The 14,050-nt window shown below is 41.9% G+C and overlaps 1 protein-coding gene across 4 annotated transcripts in view; it reads left to right on the top strand.

Moving 5' to 3' along the window:
* LOC129698158 (LIM and senescent cell antigen-like-containing domain protein 1) overlaps positions 1-14,050 on the top strand; it is a 115,497-nt gene that overhangs the window by 97,610 nt on the left and 3,837 nt on the right. For 3 of the 4 annotated variants that reach the window (XM_055637093.1, XM_055637094.1, XM_055637092.1), the window contains exons 6-9: positions 663-813; positions 4,743-4,835; positions 6,235-6,283; positions 6,894-6,969. In XM_055637093.1, coding sequence (XP_055493068.1) covers positions 663-813; positions 4,743-4,835; positions 6,235-6,283; positions 6,894-6,969 — 369 coding nt within the window. Of the gene's footprint in view, positions 1-662; positions 814-4,742; positions 4,836-6,234; positions 6,284-6,893; positions 6,970-7,128; positions 7,273-14,050 lie in introns of all 4 variants that reach the window. The other variant, XM_055637095.1, reaches the window with a different exon arrangement.

The raw sequence follows: 14,050 nt of genomic DNA, 5'->3' as shown, positions 1-14,050 counted from the left end.
CATCTCAGTACAGTAAACCCTTATTATTACAGACCTCTTTATAACAGATTTTGGTTATAGTGGACATCCACCGACTTTCACCGCTGGGCCGAGCTGTCGACACCAACCCCGCCCCGCACTGCCTTCCCCGCTGCTTCCAGGCCGGCCTGTCAACCCCACCCCAGCTCGTACCTCCAACCTGGCTGCTTCCAGGCCGGACATACTGTCGCCACCTCTGGTCCACACAACTTCCTCGGCTATATCCTGCCGCCATCAACACTGACCATTAGCTGCACTCCAGCCACCCGCACGCCGTGACCAATTACTCTGCCGATTCTCACCTCAACTCACCTGGATTCTAGGCTCAGTTCTAGACCAAGAGTCTGAAGAAGAGTCTTGACCCAAAATATCGCCTATCCATGTTCTCCAGAGATGCTGCCTGACCTGATGAGTTACTCCAGCATTTTGTGTCCTTTTGTGTATTAACCAGCATCTGCGGTTCTTTGCATCTACTACTTATACAATGATACTGTTATTTGGTAATCCTTTACTTGGTTATAGTAGACATTCGGCAATAACGGACACTATCCTCCTTCCTCCCCTTTGGGATTATAACAAGGTTTATGCAAGAGGATATAAAAATGGATGGTTCTTTCATAAACTTGATGGTTTATTTTTATCAGAAAAGAGCTGACGGCTGAAGCTAGAGAGCTGAAAGGAGAACTGTATTGCTTGCCATGCCATGATAAAATGGGTGTCCCCATTTGTGGTGCTTGCCGAAGACCAATTGAAGGACGTGTAGTCAATGCAATGGGCAAACAGTGGCATGTGGAGGTAAACTAATTAATATCCTATTCTATTTATTGCTTTGATTGTTTCTTTCTCAGGATTAAGTGGTCACTGCAAATGTAAAGAATGGTTGCATGCTTTAAACTTGTGGCAAATCTTTCCATATTCTCGGTTATCACTGAGTAGTTATAAGTTTCATTATCACTGATTGCAGTTATTTTAAACTGTTTTTTAACTGGATTTGGAACCAACCAAAGAGGAGAGTGCTACGTTGACCGATTTGTGCTTAATGAATTAATTGACCAAGGCCTAGATCCGTTTATTACCAATAAATCCAACCATAACCAGGCTGATGCATTTCAGTTGTGTAAAAAATGTTTTCAATTCCAATGCTCTGTATCTTTCCAAGATAATTGCTAGGTCACGGGGGTAACTCGCCTACCTTTTAACATTGTCATGGGATTTCTTTTACATCCACCTGAGAGGTCAAGTCTGCCATTAGTTATGTACCTCATCCAAACGTCAACACAAAAAACACTCCATAACTCACTCAGTATAAGATGTCATTGGAAGCTTAGATTCGTCTTCTCAATTTTGAGTAGAATTTTCACCTTAACTCCTTTGAATGGAGATACGATTAGAGTCCTAGTCATACAGCACAAAAAAAACAGGCCCTTCAGTCCAACTCACCCATGCCGACCCTTGTAAGATAGTTCCATATGTTTGCATTTGGCCCATATCCCTCCAAACCTTTTCTATACATGTACCTGCCCAAGTGTAAATACTATTTTAGTATCCACCGCAACTACGTCCTCAAGGTTATTCCATGTACTCACTACCCTCTGAGTGGAAAAAGTTGCCTCTCAAGATTCTATTAAATCTTGCCCCTCTCACCTTAAACATATGTCATCTTGTTTTTGATTCTCCTACCATGGGTAAAAGTCTGTGTGTGTTTGCCCTGTCTATTCCCCTCATGGTTTTATACACCTTTGTTAGATCATCCCTCATCCTCCTGCGCTCCAAAGAATAAATTCCCAGCTTGCCTAACCTCTTCCCATAGATCAGCTCCTCGAGTCCTGGCAACAACCTCATAAATCTCCTCTGCACTCTTTCCAGCTCAATTAAGTGATAACAATCACCAGAGTCAGTAAATATCTTCAGTTTACTGATCACCATGTGTATGCTGCAGAATTTCACTGTGGTGGCACATCCAATTAGCTGTGTCCAGTTTAGATTATGTGAGCAACACCTTTGGTTTGTTCTTGCTCCACATACCCACTATACACGTTAAGCCAAACAAGGTATGTGTGAAATTTTACGTTGAGTACTCAAAGAATTCACTAAGTTGAGTAGCATCAGTGGAGACAATATGTTCGATCAAATGCTGTTTTTGTATAATACCCTTTCAAACCCTGAGGCTTAAGTATTTTCCTACTCATCCATTGTTAGTACAACCTCAGTAGAATCCTCATCATTATGATTGAGGAGTGTGTTTTGGTTCACTTTTTGCGCATTCCTTTATGGGTGAAAACATTTCAATGTTTACTCACCGTGACACTCCTGACTGCAAAATATCATTTTACAAAATCTGTTTTGTACAAAAGCTTTCCTTGTTTCAGTTGCTTTTATACCGTTTTGTTTATTCAGTGGAATATATGTCCTTGCCTTTGCAGCTGGAGTCATAACAAGCCTGATTTGAAAGGCACTATTTTAAGTCGTCTTAATTGCAAGCAGATGTGTGGTCTAGTTATAACTATGTTGAAAATTAGTAATAATCAGTTTGGAGCAAATTTTTTTTAAACAATATCCTGTATTTGCTGATATTGCTTCACAATTTTTGTATAGTACTTGATTGACAGATTTGGTCCTTTTTTAGAAAGGAAAATTGCAATAGATGGAAAAATTGTAATATTTGACAGATTAATGAGGTAGGTATGTTGTTTAACTGTCTATTGTTCTTGTACCCCATTCCTCATGTTCCGACCAGCAAGTTACCTGCCAAATTCCTTTGCAGACATCTCAAAAACACCCCCCATTAATCTTTTCGCAAATTCCTACAATGCAATTATCTCCCCAACCCTATCCAGCATCATCCCTCCTCCCTCACTATCCTTTTTTCAACACTTCCTACCAAACCTCAAATACTTTTTCCAACTCAATAATTTGTTTTCAGTTTTTTACAGTGGAGCAGTAAAGACCAATTAATCCATATATACTTTTGTAATATCAGACGCCTCCCTTCAGAAATGGTCCAATTTGGTAGCAGAAAAAAAATGTCCCACTGGCTAAGTGTGGTTTGGGAGACCCTATCTCAATGGGGTTAGGTTAGGTAAGGGGGAGGTACAGCGAGACCTGGGCGTCCTTGTACACTGGTCACTGAAAGTTGGCTTGCAGGTACAGCAGGCAGTGAAGAAAGCTAATGGAATGTTGGCCTTCATAACAAAAGGATTTCAGTATAGGAGTAGAGAGGTTCTTCTGCTCTGTATAGGGCTCTGGTCAGACCACATCTGGAGTATTGTGTACAGTTTTGGTCTCCTAATTTGAGGAAGGACATCCTTGTGATTGAGGCAGTGCAGTGTAGGATCACGAGATTGATCCCTGGGATGGCGGGACTGTCATATGAGGAAAGATTGAAAAGACTAGGGTTGTATTCACTGACGTTTAGAAGGATGAGGGGGATCTTATAGAAACATATAAAATTATAAAAGGACTGGACAAGCTAGATGCAGGAAAAATGTTCCCAATGTTGGGCGAGTCCAGAACCAGGGGCCACAGTCTCAGAATAAAGGGGAGGCCATTTAGGACTGAGGTGAGAAAAAACTTTTTCACCCAGAGAGTTGTGAAATTATGAAATTCCCTGCGACAGGGGGCAGTGTTGGCCAAATCACTGGATGGATTTAAGAGAGAGTTAGATAGAGCTCTAGGGGCACGGGTTATTGAATGGAGATGATCAGCCATGATCACAATGAATGCCAGTGCTGGCTCGAAGGGCCGAATGGCCTCCTCCTGCACCTATTTTCTATGTTTCTATCCCAGTCTGTTTGTGGCACCAATGAAATGTGATTATCCTATTCCATTTCAAATTTTAAGGATAGAATGCGATATATGCAAATATAATAAAGATTGCAGGCCATAAAGGGGACCATATTACTACTGATCTTGAAACTTGCAGGAAAGATATTTTCCAGCAATTACATTTTCAATGCCAGCACATTCTTTAATGTAGCCATTAGAAGTTGTGCATAAATGAGAAATTTTATTTTTCTAAATATTCTAATATTTTTTGTGGCAGATACCTTAATAGCAGTGCCTAAGCGTTTGTTTTCATTGCTGCTTAATAATCTTGTCTCACGTTGCAAATATTTTGGAGTTATTTCTGATTTTGGTGTATCCACAGTTGCTGGAACAGCACTTAGTACACAACCTCTTAAGTACTCGTGTACAAAACTCACCAACAGTTAGGTGGATAATTGTGGTGGTGCAGAATAGTGGACACGTGAGCGTTATTTTCTCAGTGTTCCTGAGAAACAAGATAAAATAGTAATAAAAGAAGTGAACTTTTCCAAAGATGATATTATTTTGTGTTTGCCGGTGTGTCTCTGGAAATGAATTTAAGAAGCACTGCAACTTGGCCATTCTATATATACCCTTCTAACAAGTGAGTCACCAACTTAAAAAAAAGATGAGATTTTGACCATGTCTTTTTGGGGGGGAGGAGGGAGATTTCCAAGATATCCAAGTTTTTTTTATTTTGGCATGTAAAATTTTCATTTGCAACAATAAGAGAGGAGGATAAAATCTGAAATGCAGCGTGTATCTTTGGTTTACGTAATTGCCCCTGAACAATTCATGTTTGCTTCGGTTCTTGGTCATTCCATTTTGCATTGATTGACTGCTGGAAAATTTGATGCTGGTTTATTTCTGAAAGGAAGGTTCACTAAAACTGAATATGTTGCCATCTACTGTATTTCCAGCATTTTGTATGCGCCAAGTGTGAGAAACCTTTTTTGGGTCATCGTCACTATGAAAGGAAGGGATTGGCTTATTGTGAAACACACTATAATCAGGTAAACCAGGAATACATTTAACAATAATTTGATTATTGTTTGACAATTTTAGTCTGCGTTTTACATTTATACATTTGGTTACCATTTTTAATTTGGGAACAGAGAATTTAAAAAAATGGAACATGTCTAATGTTGTGAGTCTAAGCTGTTCAAAATTATTTGCTTACATTGTAGAAATGGACTGCTTTTTATGTTCTGAAACCCCAGTAGTAGTTTTTTAACCATACACCATTTAAAAGGAAGGTAAAGTTTGCATTTCAAGGTTCAGCATTATTTTGTTTTATAAGTTAGCAGAAGATATGCACGCTGCAAGCCATGATGGCATAATTAAATAGTTAATCGTCATCCTGATGACCAGAACCTCCAAAGGAAACTTACAGCTATTGACTGTTTGTATTTATCTCATCACTTGGACACGGCAATGCAGTCAAACACGCAAGTGAGAGGTGCTGACTTCGACCTACTGCTCCATTGCTGGTCATTGGCTCTTCAAGTTATTTTACATAATTTGAATGTTTTTAATTATTCACTGCTTTTGGTTTAATGTGCTTTTAATTTAAACTTAAAAATTATTCCAAATATATTTAAATGCCTCAGACTGCTAAGTCATTAGACAAATGGCGCAGAGAAAAAACTGCTGTCTGTACGGAGTTTGTACATTCTCCCTGTGACCGTGTGGGTTTTCTCCGGGTGCTCCAGTTTCCTCCCACACTCCAAAGATGTGCAGATTTGTAGGCTTCTGTAAATTATCCCCAGTGTGTAAACTAGTGTACTAGTAGATTGCTGGTTGGTGCAGACTCAGTGGGCTGAAAGGCCTGTTTCCATGCTGTATCTCTAAAGTCTAAAGAAACGGTCACAGTGCTGGAGTAACTCATTGGGTCAGGCAGCATCCCTGGAGCACATGACCTTTCGGGTTGAGACCATTCTTCAGCATTAGATGGCCCGCTTCAGTAGATGAGCAGGATTTCACGATACAACGCTTGAGACTACTCTCCATTCAGCCTGACATGTATCAAGTGCAGGGTAATGGTGGTGAAGGTCAGATTATCAGGCAACTGCTTCCTGAAATTTAGTCCAACATGCAGTGTGGCATGATTATTGTCCAAGATAATGAGAGAGTCCTATAAATTACCCTATGGGTTTTTTTTGGCTTCACTTTTAACGCATCGGAAAGAACAACGCCTACAGCAAAGTAACATCTTAAAGTTTGGGAGATGAGTTTTAACTTGCATCAATGTTTTAGAGTTGAATGCTACAACTGAGTCCTATTAATTCCGAAAATAATTTTGATCCCCACTGAATAGTTCAGTTGAAAAGATTGCTGAAAGCATTACGTTCTCTTAAAATTTGTACCTTTTGATGTAAGTACACTTTGAACAACGTGCAATTATATTTTCAGCTATTCGGTGATGTTTGCTACCACTGTAACCGTGTGATTGAAGGTGATGGTAAGTTACATGGCACTTTGTAGTTATTCAAATATTTATGATGGTATGCATGTAACACATATAATATTCCAATAATTGTCTTTGTTTTTTATTCTGATGCAGCTTTAGTAAAATAATACCATCAATAAAGAGTGCTTTTTAGAATTTAAAAAATGAAATCAAAATATTCAAATACTTTTTGTATAGCATAAATTGTTTTGGTTGTACACACTATGTTCCTTTATTAATAGATACAGCCCCGGTACTCATGCGCATTCAATAAATATTTAACCAAAATCCTTGCCGTCGTTCGAGAGCACACCAGTTAACCTTCAACTCCTTTCTTCTCTAATCTCACCAACGGCCCAGATCACGAAGGTTCTAGAACAAGTGGCTTGGCCACAAGATGGCGCCACATGGTCTCTTTTTTGCCAGAAGCTCATTCATCCGTCATTGAAAAATTGACAGTCCAAAAACTTGTACAGTGCTCTGAATTCCTTTCTATGTTAAATGTTAAAACATTGTTCAACTCTAAAATACTCTACCTCTGATCGGCCAAAGGGGTAAATGCTCCTGAAGGGAGATGAACTAGCATTGTGGTTAACTGTATACTTTCTTTCCTCCTGTACAGTGGTATCTGCTTTGAATAAAGCTTGGTGTGTCAACTGTTTTGCCTGTTCAACTTGCAACACCAAGTTGACACTTAAGTAAGTACTTTAATTTAGGTTATCAGCCTCTTTCTGATCTTCATTTCTAAAGAAATTACTATTTGAAAAGCAGGTTTTTTTATGTGTAGTTCTATATCTTCATTGTTCGTGCATTACTCTCTCTGTTCTATCCTTTCCTATCCTCTCTGTTTGCTGAAGAGACAAATTTGTTGAAATTGATCTGAAACCAGTCTGTAAACACTGTTATGAACGATTGCCTGAAGAGTTAAAACGGCGACTTGCTAAACGGGAAAGGGATGCAAAAGACAAACAGAAAAAGAAAAAAGGGATGGATATCTGCCTGTAAGGAATGTCTGTCTCTTCTCTTCTATCTTTGGTTAGTATCTTTAATTCCCATCTGTTGTGTTTCATTCATCGTTTTCGTGCTGTTGGCTCCTCATATTTTCTTTGGCCTACTTCTGTAACTGTGTCTGTCTCTTCATCTGCTCAAGATCATCTGCTTCTGGAACAATCATCCACGCTTCTGTTCTGTGGCCAACAGTCTGAGGCCCATGATTCTACCAAAGTCCCACTTTTACATCTTCCTACTCTTTGAACCACATTTGCATCCTGTCCAACAAAGCCCAATCTAACCACTCAATAAATTGATTTTCTGATTCTCCCTCTTGCATAGCTTCACAGATTCGCCCTTCCCTACCGTTAGGACCTCTGCTCCAGCCCTACAATCTTCAATTTTCTGCACTCCCCTAATTTTGGCTTGTGCAGTATTTTAAATCTCATCCTTGGAGCCGGGCCTTCATCTGGTTGAGCTCTAGTCTCTGACATGTCTTTCCTCAAACTCTCTTACATTATTTTCCTTTAAAGCTTTTCTTAAGTTTTTTGGTCACCTACCCTAATATTTATTCAGTACCTTTGTTGACCAGTCCTCTTTAGTAATATTCCTGCGACCTATCTCAAGTCAAATTATATTTGTTGAAAACCTTTCTAACTCAAACATTCCAGTACTCCAGACCACAATTCGAACAATGCTAGCTCTCATTGCAACATCCTCTCTCGCTGCTCCCCCTCTGTGATTCCTCCTACTCATTCATTTATTCTATTTCTGCACATCAATGTTAACTACTTGATGCTTTTGAAGGACAAGAAATCTTAAGTCAGAAGCATGTCAACACCTGGGTGAGCTTGAAAGTTGAGTTTGACAAGCCACAAACAAAACTGCCCACATGCTACCGTGGTAGTCTTTAACCCACAACTTGATTAATTTTAGTCATATTGCAGTATTCTAAAAAAATAGTAGAATGTTTTCTGATATCAAAGGATTCCTTATTATCTACTAGACAAGTTGCTTTCATCATAATGTTGGCCACTGCTTTTGTGTTGATGGGAATAGAAATTCGTAGCCCAGGAGCCACATCAACAATCTGAATTATTATCCATGTTCAAGGGACATATTTTATATTGGATCAAAATCTACCAAGTGAAATACTTTGGCATTGCTGAGTGGCGCAACGGTAGTGCTGGTGCCTTACAGCGCAAGAGACCCAGGTTCAATCTAGACTACGGGTGCCATCTGTGTGGAGTTTGTACATTCTCCCTGTGACCGTGTGGGTTTTCTCTGGGTGCTCTAGTTTCCTCCCACACACAAAACATGCAGGTTTGTAGGTGAATTGGCCTCTGTCAATTGCCCCTAGTGTGTAGGATAGTGCTGATGTATGGGATGAGCGTGGGCACTCACTTTGGTGGGCCGAAAGGCCTGTTTCCCCACTGTATCTCAAAAAGTATTTGGATTATACGAGGTTAAAAAGGTTTAAGTTTAGGTTTATTATGGTCACATGTTCAGAGGTACAGTGAAAAGCTTTGTTTTGCAGGCTTTCCAAACAGATCATTTTCCAATGTTCTATAGACTCTGGATCAGTTCCTGTGGACTGGAGGGTAGCTAATGTAATCCTACTTTTTAAGAAAGGAGGGAGAGAGAAAACCGGGAATTATATACCAGTTAGTGGGGAAGATGCTTGAGTCAATTATTAAAGATGTAATAGCAGTGCATTTGAAAAGCAGTGACAGGATTGGTCAAAGTCAGCATGGATTTATGAAGGGAAAATCACACTTGACTAATCTTCTGGAATGTTTTGAGGATGTAACAAGTAGAATGAATAAGGGAGAGCCAGGGGATGTGAATCTGGACTTTCAAAAAGCCTTTGACAAGGTCCCACAAGCCTTTGACAAGGTCCCAGCGGAGAATTTAAGGAAACGACGCATAAAGAAGGAAAAAGCAAGAACAGATCTACAAAGATCCCTTTAAGTTTGTGAAAGGCATTTTCACACAAAAAAAAAGTGGATCCCTGAAAGCATCAAAAAAGGAGGTTGAAGGACACATCAGAACCATCCACACTGATGAGTCGAAAGATGAACCGATTTTTGTCCCCGCTGACATCCCACCAATCTCACCCCCACAACATCCATTTGACATCAGCCCTCCCAAGCTGAGTGAGGTAAAAGAAGTAGTGAGGAAGGCAAAAACGGCCTCTGCACCAGGCCCTAATGGTGTTCCATATTATGTCTACAAGAATGCCCCAGATATTCTGAAATTCCTCTGGAGGAACCTGAGGGTTGCGTGGGAAAAGGAAGTCATCCTCAAAGCCTGGCGAAGAGCTGATCCCAAAAGAAAAAAAATTCTTCCACCATCGAACAGTTTCGGCAAATAAACCTTCTGAACATAGATGGCAAGATCTTTTTCAGTGTGGTGGCGAAAAGACTTACAAAGTATCTGAAACAAAACCATTTCATTGATACGGACCAATTGAATAACTACTTTGGTTCCGTCTTCACTAAGGAAGACATAAATAATCTGCCGGAAATAGCAGGGGACCGCGGGTCAAAGGAGTTGGAGGAATTGATTGAAATCCAGGTTAGTCGGGAAGTGGTGTTGGGTAAATTGAATGGATTAAAGGCCGATAAATCCCCAGGGCCAGATAGGCTGCATCCCAGAGTACTTAAGGAAGTAGCTCCAGAAATAGTGGATGCATTAGTAATAATCTTTCAAAACTCTTTAGATTCTGGAGTAGTTCCTGAGGATTGGCGGGTAGCAAACGTAACCCCACTTTTTAAGAAGGGAGGGAGAGAGAAAGCGGGGAATTACAGACCAGTTAGTCTAACATCGGTAGTGGGGAAACTGCTAGAGTCAGTTATTAAAGATGGGATAGCAGCACATTTGGAAAGCGGTGAAATCATTGGACAAAGTCAGCATGGATTTATGAAAGGTAAATCATGTCTGACGAAACTTATAGAATTTTTCGAGGATGTAACTAGTAGCGTGGATAGGGGAGAACCAGTGGATGTGGTGTATCTGGACTTCCAGAAGGCTTTCGACAAGGTCCCACATAAGAGATTAGTATACAAAGTTAAAGCACATGGCATTGGGGGTTCAGTATTGATGTGGATAGAGAACTGGCTGGCAAACAGGAAGCAAAGAGTAGGAGTAAACGGGTCCTTTTCAGAATGGCAGGCAGTGACTAGTGGGGTACCGCAAGGCTCAGTGCTGGGACCCCAGCTATTTACAATATATATTAATGATCTGGATGAGGGAATTGAAGGCAATATCTCCAAGTTTGCGGATGACACTAAGCTGGGGAGCAGTGTTAGCTGTGAGGAGGATGCTAGGAGACTGCAAGGTGACTTGGATAGGCTGGGTGAGTGGGCAAATGTTTGGCAGATGCAGTATAATGTGGATAAATGTGAGGTTATCCATTTTGGTGGCAAAAACGGGAAAGCAGACTATTATCTAAATGGTGGTCGATTAGGAAAAGGGGAGATGCAGCGAGACCTGGATGGCATGGTACACCAGTCATTGAAAGTAGGCATGCAGGTGCAGCAGGCAGTGAAGAAAGCGAATGGTATGTTAGCTTTCATAGCAAAAGATTTGAGTATAGGAGCAGGGAGGTTCTACTGCAGTTGTACATGGTCTTGGTGAGACTACACCTGGAGTATTGCGTACAGTTTTGGTCTCCAAATCTGAGGAAGGACATTATTGCCATAGAGGGAGTACAGAGAAGGTTCACCAGACTGATTCCTGGGATGTCAGGATTGTCTTATGAAGAAAGACTGGATAGACTTGGTTTATATTCTCTAGAATTTAGGAGATTGAGAGGGGATCTTATAGAAACTTACAAAATTCTTAAGGGGTTGGACAGGCTAGATGCCTGAAGATTGTTCCCGATGTTGGGGAAGTCCAGGACAAGGGGTCACAGCTTAAGGTTAAGGGGGAAATCCTTTAAAACCGAGATGAGGAGAACTTTTTTCACACAGAGAGTGGTGAATCTCTGGAACTCTCTGCCACAGAGGGTAGTCGAGGCCAGTTCATTGGCTATATTTAAGAGGGAGTTAGATGTGGCCCTTGTGGTTAAGGGGATCAGAAGGTATGGAGAGAAGGCAGGTATGGGATACTGAGTTGGATGATCAGCCATGATCATATTGAATGGCGGCGCAGGCTCGAAGGGCCGAATGGCCTACTCCTGCACCTAATTTCTATGTTTCTATACGTCAATCCAAAAGGCTGGCATAGCAGGCATCTCGGGATGCCTTGAACATACCAACATCATATGGCATCAAATCCAGACTGCTAAGAAAGAACAAAATAATCTGCATGTCTTGTTCCTCGATCTGGCCTGTGGATCAGTTCCTCATTCGCTACTGTGGACTGCTTTTGAATTATTTCAGGTGCCTGCAGTAATAACAAATCTGATAAAAAATTACTTCCAGGATCTGCAATTTTGTCTCACAACATCAGACTTTACCACAGCGTAACAACCACTGGAAGTAGGCATCATGGCGGGGTGCACCATCTCCCCATTGAACTTCACTATGGCAATAGAGCTCATTATCAGAGCATCAAAATGGGTTGTGGGAGGAAAATGGCTACAGTGTGGTCAGCGATTGCCACCGATACGAGCCTATATGGACGATATAACAACACTAACAACAACTATCCCCTGCACCAAGAGACTTCTGGAAAAACGCCATCAAAACATCACATGGGCAAGGATGAAGATTAAACCCAGCAAGTGCAGAAGCATCTCCATTGTCAAAGGTCAAGTCAAGGATCAAAGATTTCATATTGACGGAATACCTGTTCCAACTGTTTCAGAAATGCCAGTGAAGAGTTTGGGCCAATGGTATGATGCAAAGCTCAAGGACACCGAGCAGTTTGAACAACTGAAAAAGGATACCATCATGCACATACCATCATGCACATAGCTCGCATCAACAAGACCTTGCTACCAGGAAAACCCAAGCTGTGGTGCTTCCAATTTGGCATACTACCAAGAATCATGTGGCCTTTAACTATGTATGAAATCCCCATCAACAAAGTGGAAAAGCTGGAAAGAATGATCAGCAACACATGTGAAACAATGGCTTGGACTTCCACGATGCTTAAGTGCTGTCGGACTGTACGGGAGTGGCAAATTGGAATTACCCATTGCAGGACTTGTGGAAGAGTTCAAATACACTAAAGCAAGGTTGGTCATGACCCTCACTGAATCTGAAGATACTGTTATTCGAACAGGTGCCCCCCGTGTGGCAACGGGGAGGAAGTGGACCCCATCTGAAGCCGTTCAGAGAGCTAAGTCTGCTCTTCATTTCCGGGATGTGGTTGGCCAAGTTCAACATGGGAGAGCCGGGCTCGGGCTCGTCGCAAAAGCTCCTCAATGGCACAAGGCAACATCAGTGCAGAAAAGACGGCTCGTGGTGGAGGAGTTGAGAAGACGGGAGGAGGCAGAGCGACACGCCAAGGCTGTCTCAATGACCAAGCAGGGCCAATGGACTAACTGGGAGAGCCTGGAAAAGAGGAAACTCTTGCGTGACATCTGGCAAATAGAAGGATCTCGGCTAAGTTTTGTCATCAGAGCCACTTATGATGTTCTACCATCACCCCAGAACCTGAAGCAGTGGTTCGGAGAAGACCCCGTTTGCTCCCTGCATCACCTGCATCACTAAGGCACATTTTAACAGGATGCACTATGAGCCTCGGCCAAGGGCGTTACACTTGGCGGTATAACTAAGTTCTCAGACAGCTGGCATCAATCCTTGAACAGAGGCGAATTATCACAAATGCTTCCCCACCAACATCGGCAGGAAATGTCCACTTCACAACATTTGTACCAGCAGGCCAACCTCCAGAGCACCAGATAACATCAATGGATGCAAGCATTCTGCAGCCTGCTCGGGATTGGAAAATGGAAGTGGACTTAGAAAAAAGGCTTGTGTTCCCCCCAGACATTGTGTCTACAACACTCCGGCCAGACATGGTCCTGTGGTCCACAACAGCCAAGTTGGCTTACGTTGTGGAATTGACAGTTCCATGGGAAGATGGTGTTGAAGAAGCTTGTGAGAGGAAAAAGACCAAGTACTCTGAACTGGCAACTGAAGCTTCCCAGAATGGCTGGAAGACCAAGATTTTCCCTGTTGAAGTGGGATGCAGGGGATTTGTTGCTACATCTATGACCAGGCAATTAAAGAAAATGGGGGTGAGGGGTCGCTCCCTCCAACAAGCAATCAAATCATTATCTAATTCTGCAGAAATAAGCAGCAATTGAATTGGATCAAAAGGAGAGACAACAATTGGGCTGCAAGATGAAGACAGGAGGGTATGGAATTGAGGGGGGGGGGGGTGTAACTGGGACGCCAGGTATCATCATTGAGCCCTCTGGAGATGTTGTGGACTTATCAATGAAACGTCAAAGAAGGAGGGTGTCCACCTGATGAGCCCGATGACGTACCTACCCTACCCTTCACCACTCCAATCCCACTGCAAATAGCAAGAGTGCCGACTTGTTACAGGGATTGAAACGTCTAGTCCTATTAGCTCTACTGAATGCACTGTATGACTGACATATATTCTACCGTGTGGCGCCGTCAGCGATGGCAGCCTCGCTAAGGGTCTGTCTGTCTTTTTGTTATTTTTAGTGTGTTTTAAAAGTATATGTTCTCTGGTTTGTTTTATGGGGGGGGGGGGGGGGGTGGGGGCAAACTTTTTGTTCAATCTCTTGCCTTGCTGGAGTTGCGATTGTTTTCCGATCCCTTGCCTGGGATCAATGCTCCAACCGCAGCCTGCGGATTTCAC

Source organism: Leucoraja erinacea, chromosome 6 (assembly GCF_028641065.1).
Source record: "Leucoraja erinacea ecotype New England chromosome 6, Leri_hhj_1, whole genome shotgun sequence".
Lineage (NCBI taxonomy): Eukaryota > Metazoa > Chordata > Chondrichthyes > Rajiformes > Rajidae > Leucoraja > Leucoraja erinaceus.
This window is presented reverse-complemented; position numbering and strand designations above follow the sequence as displayed.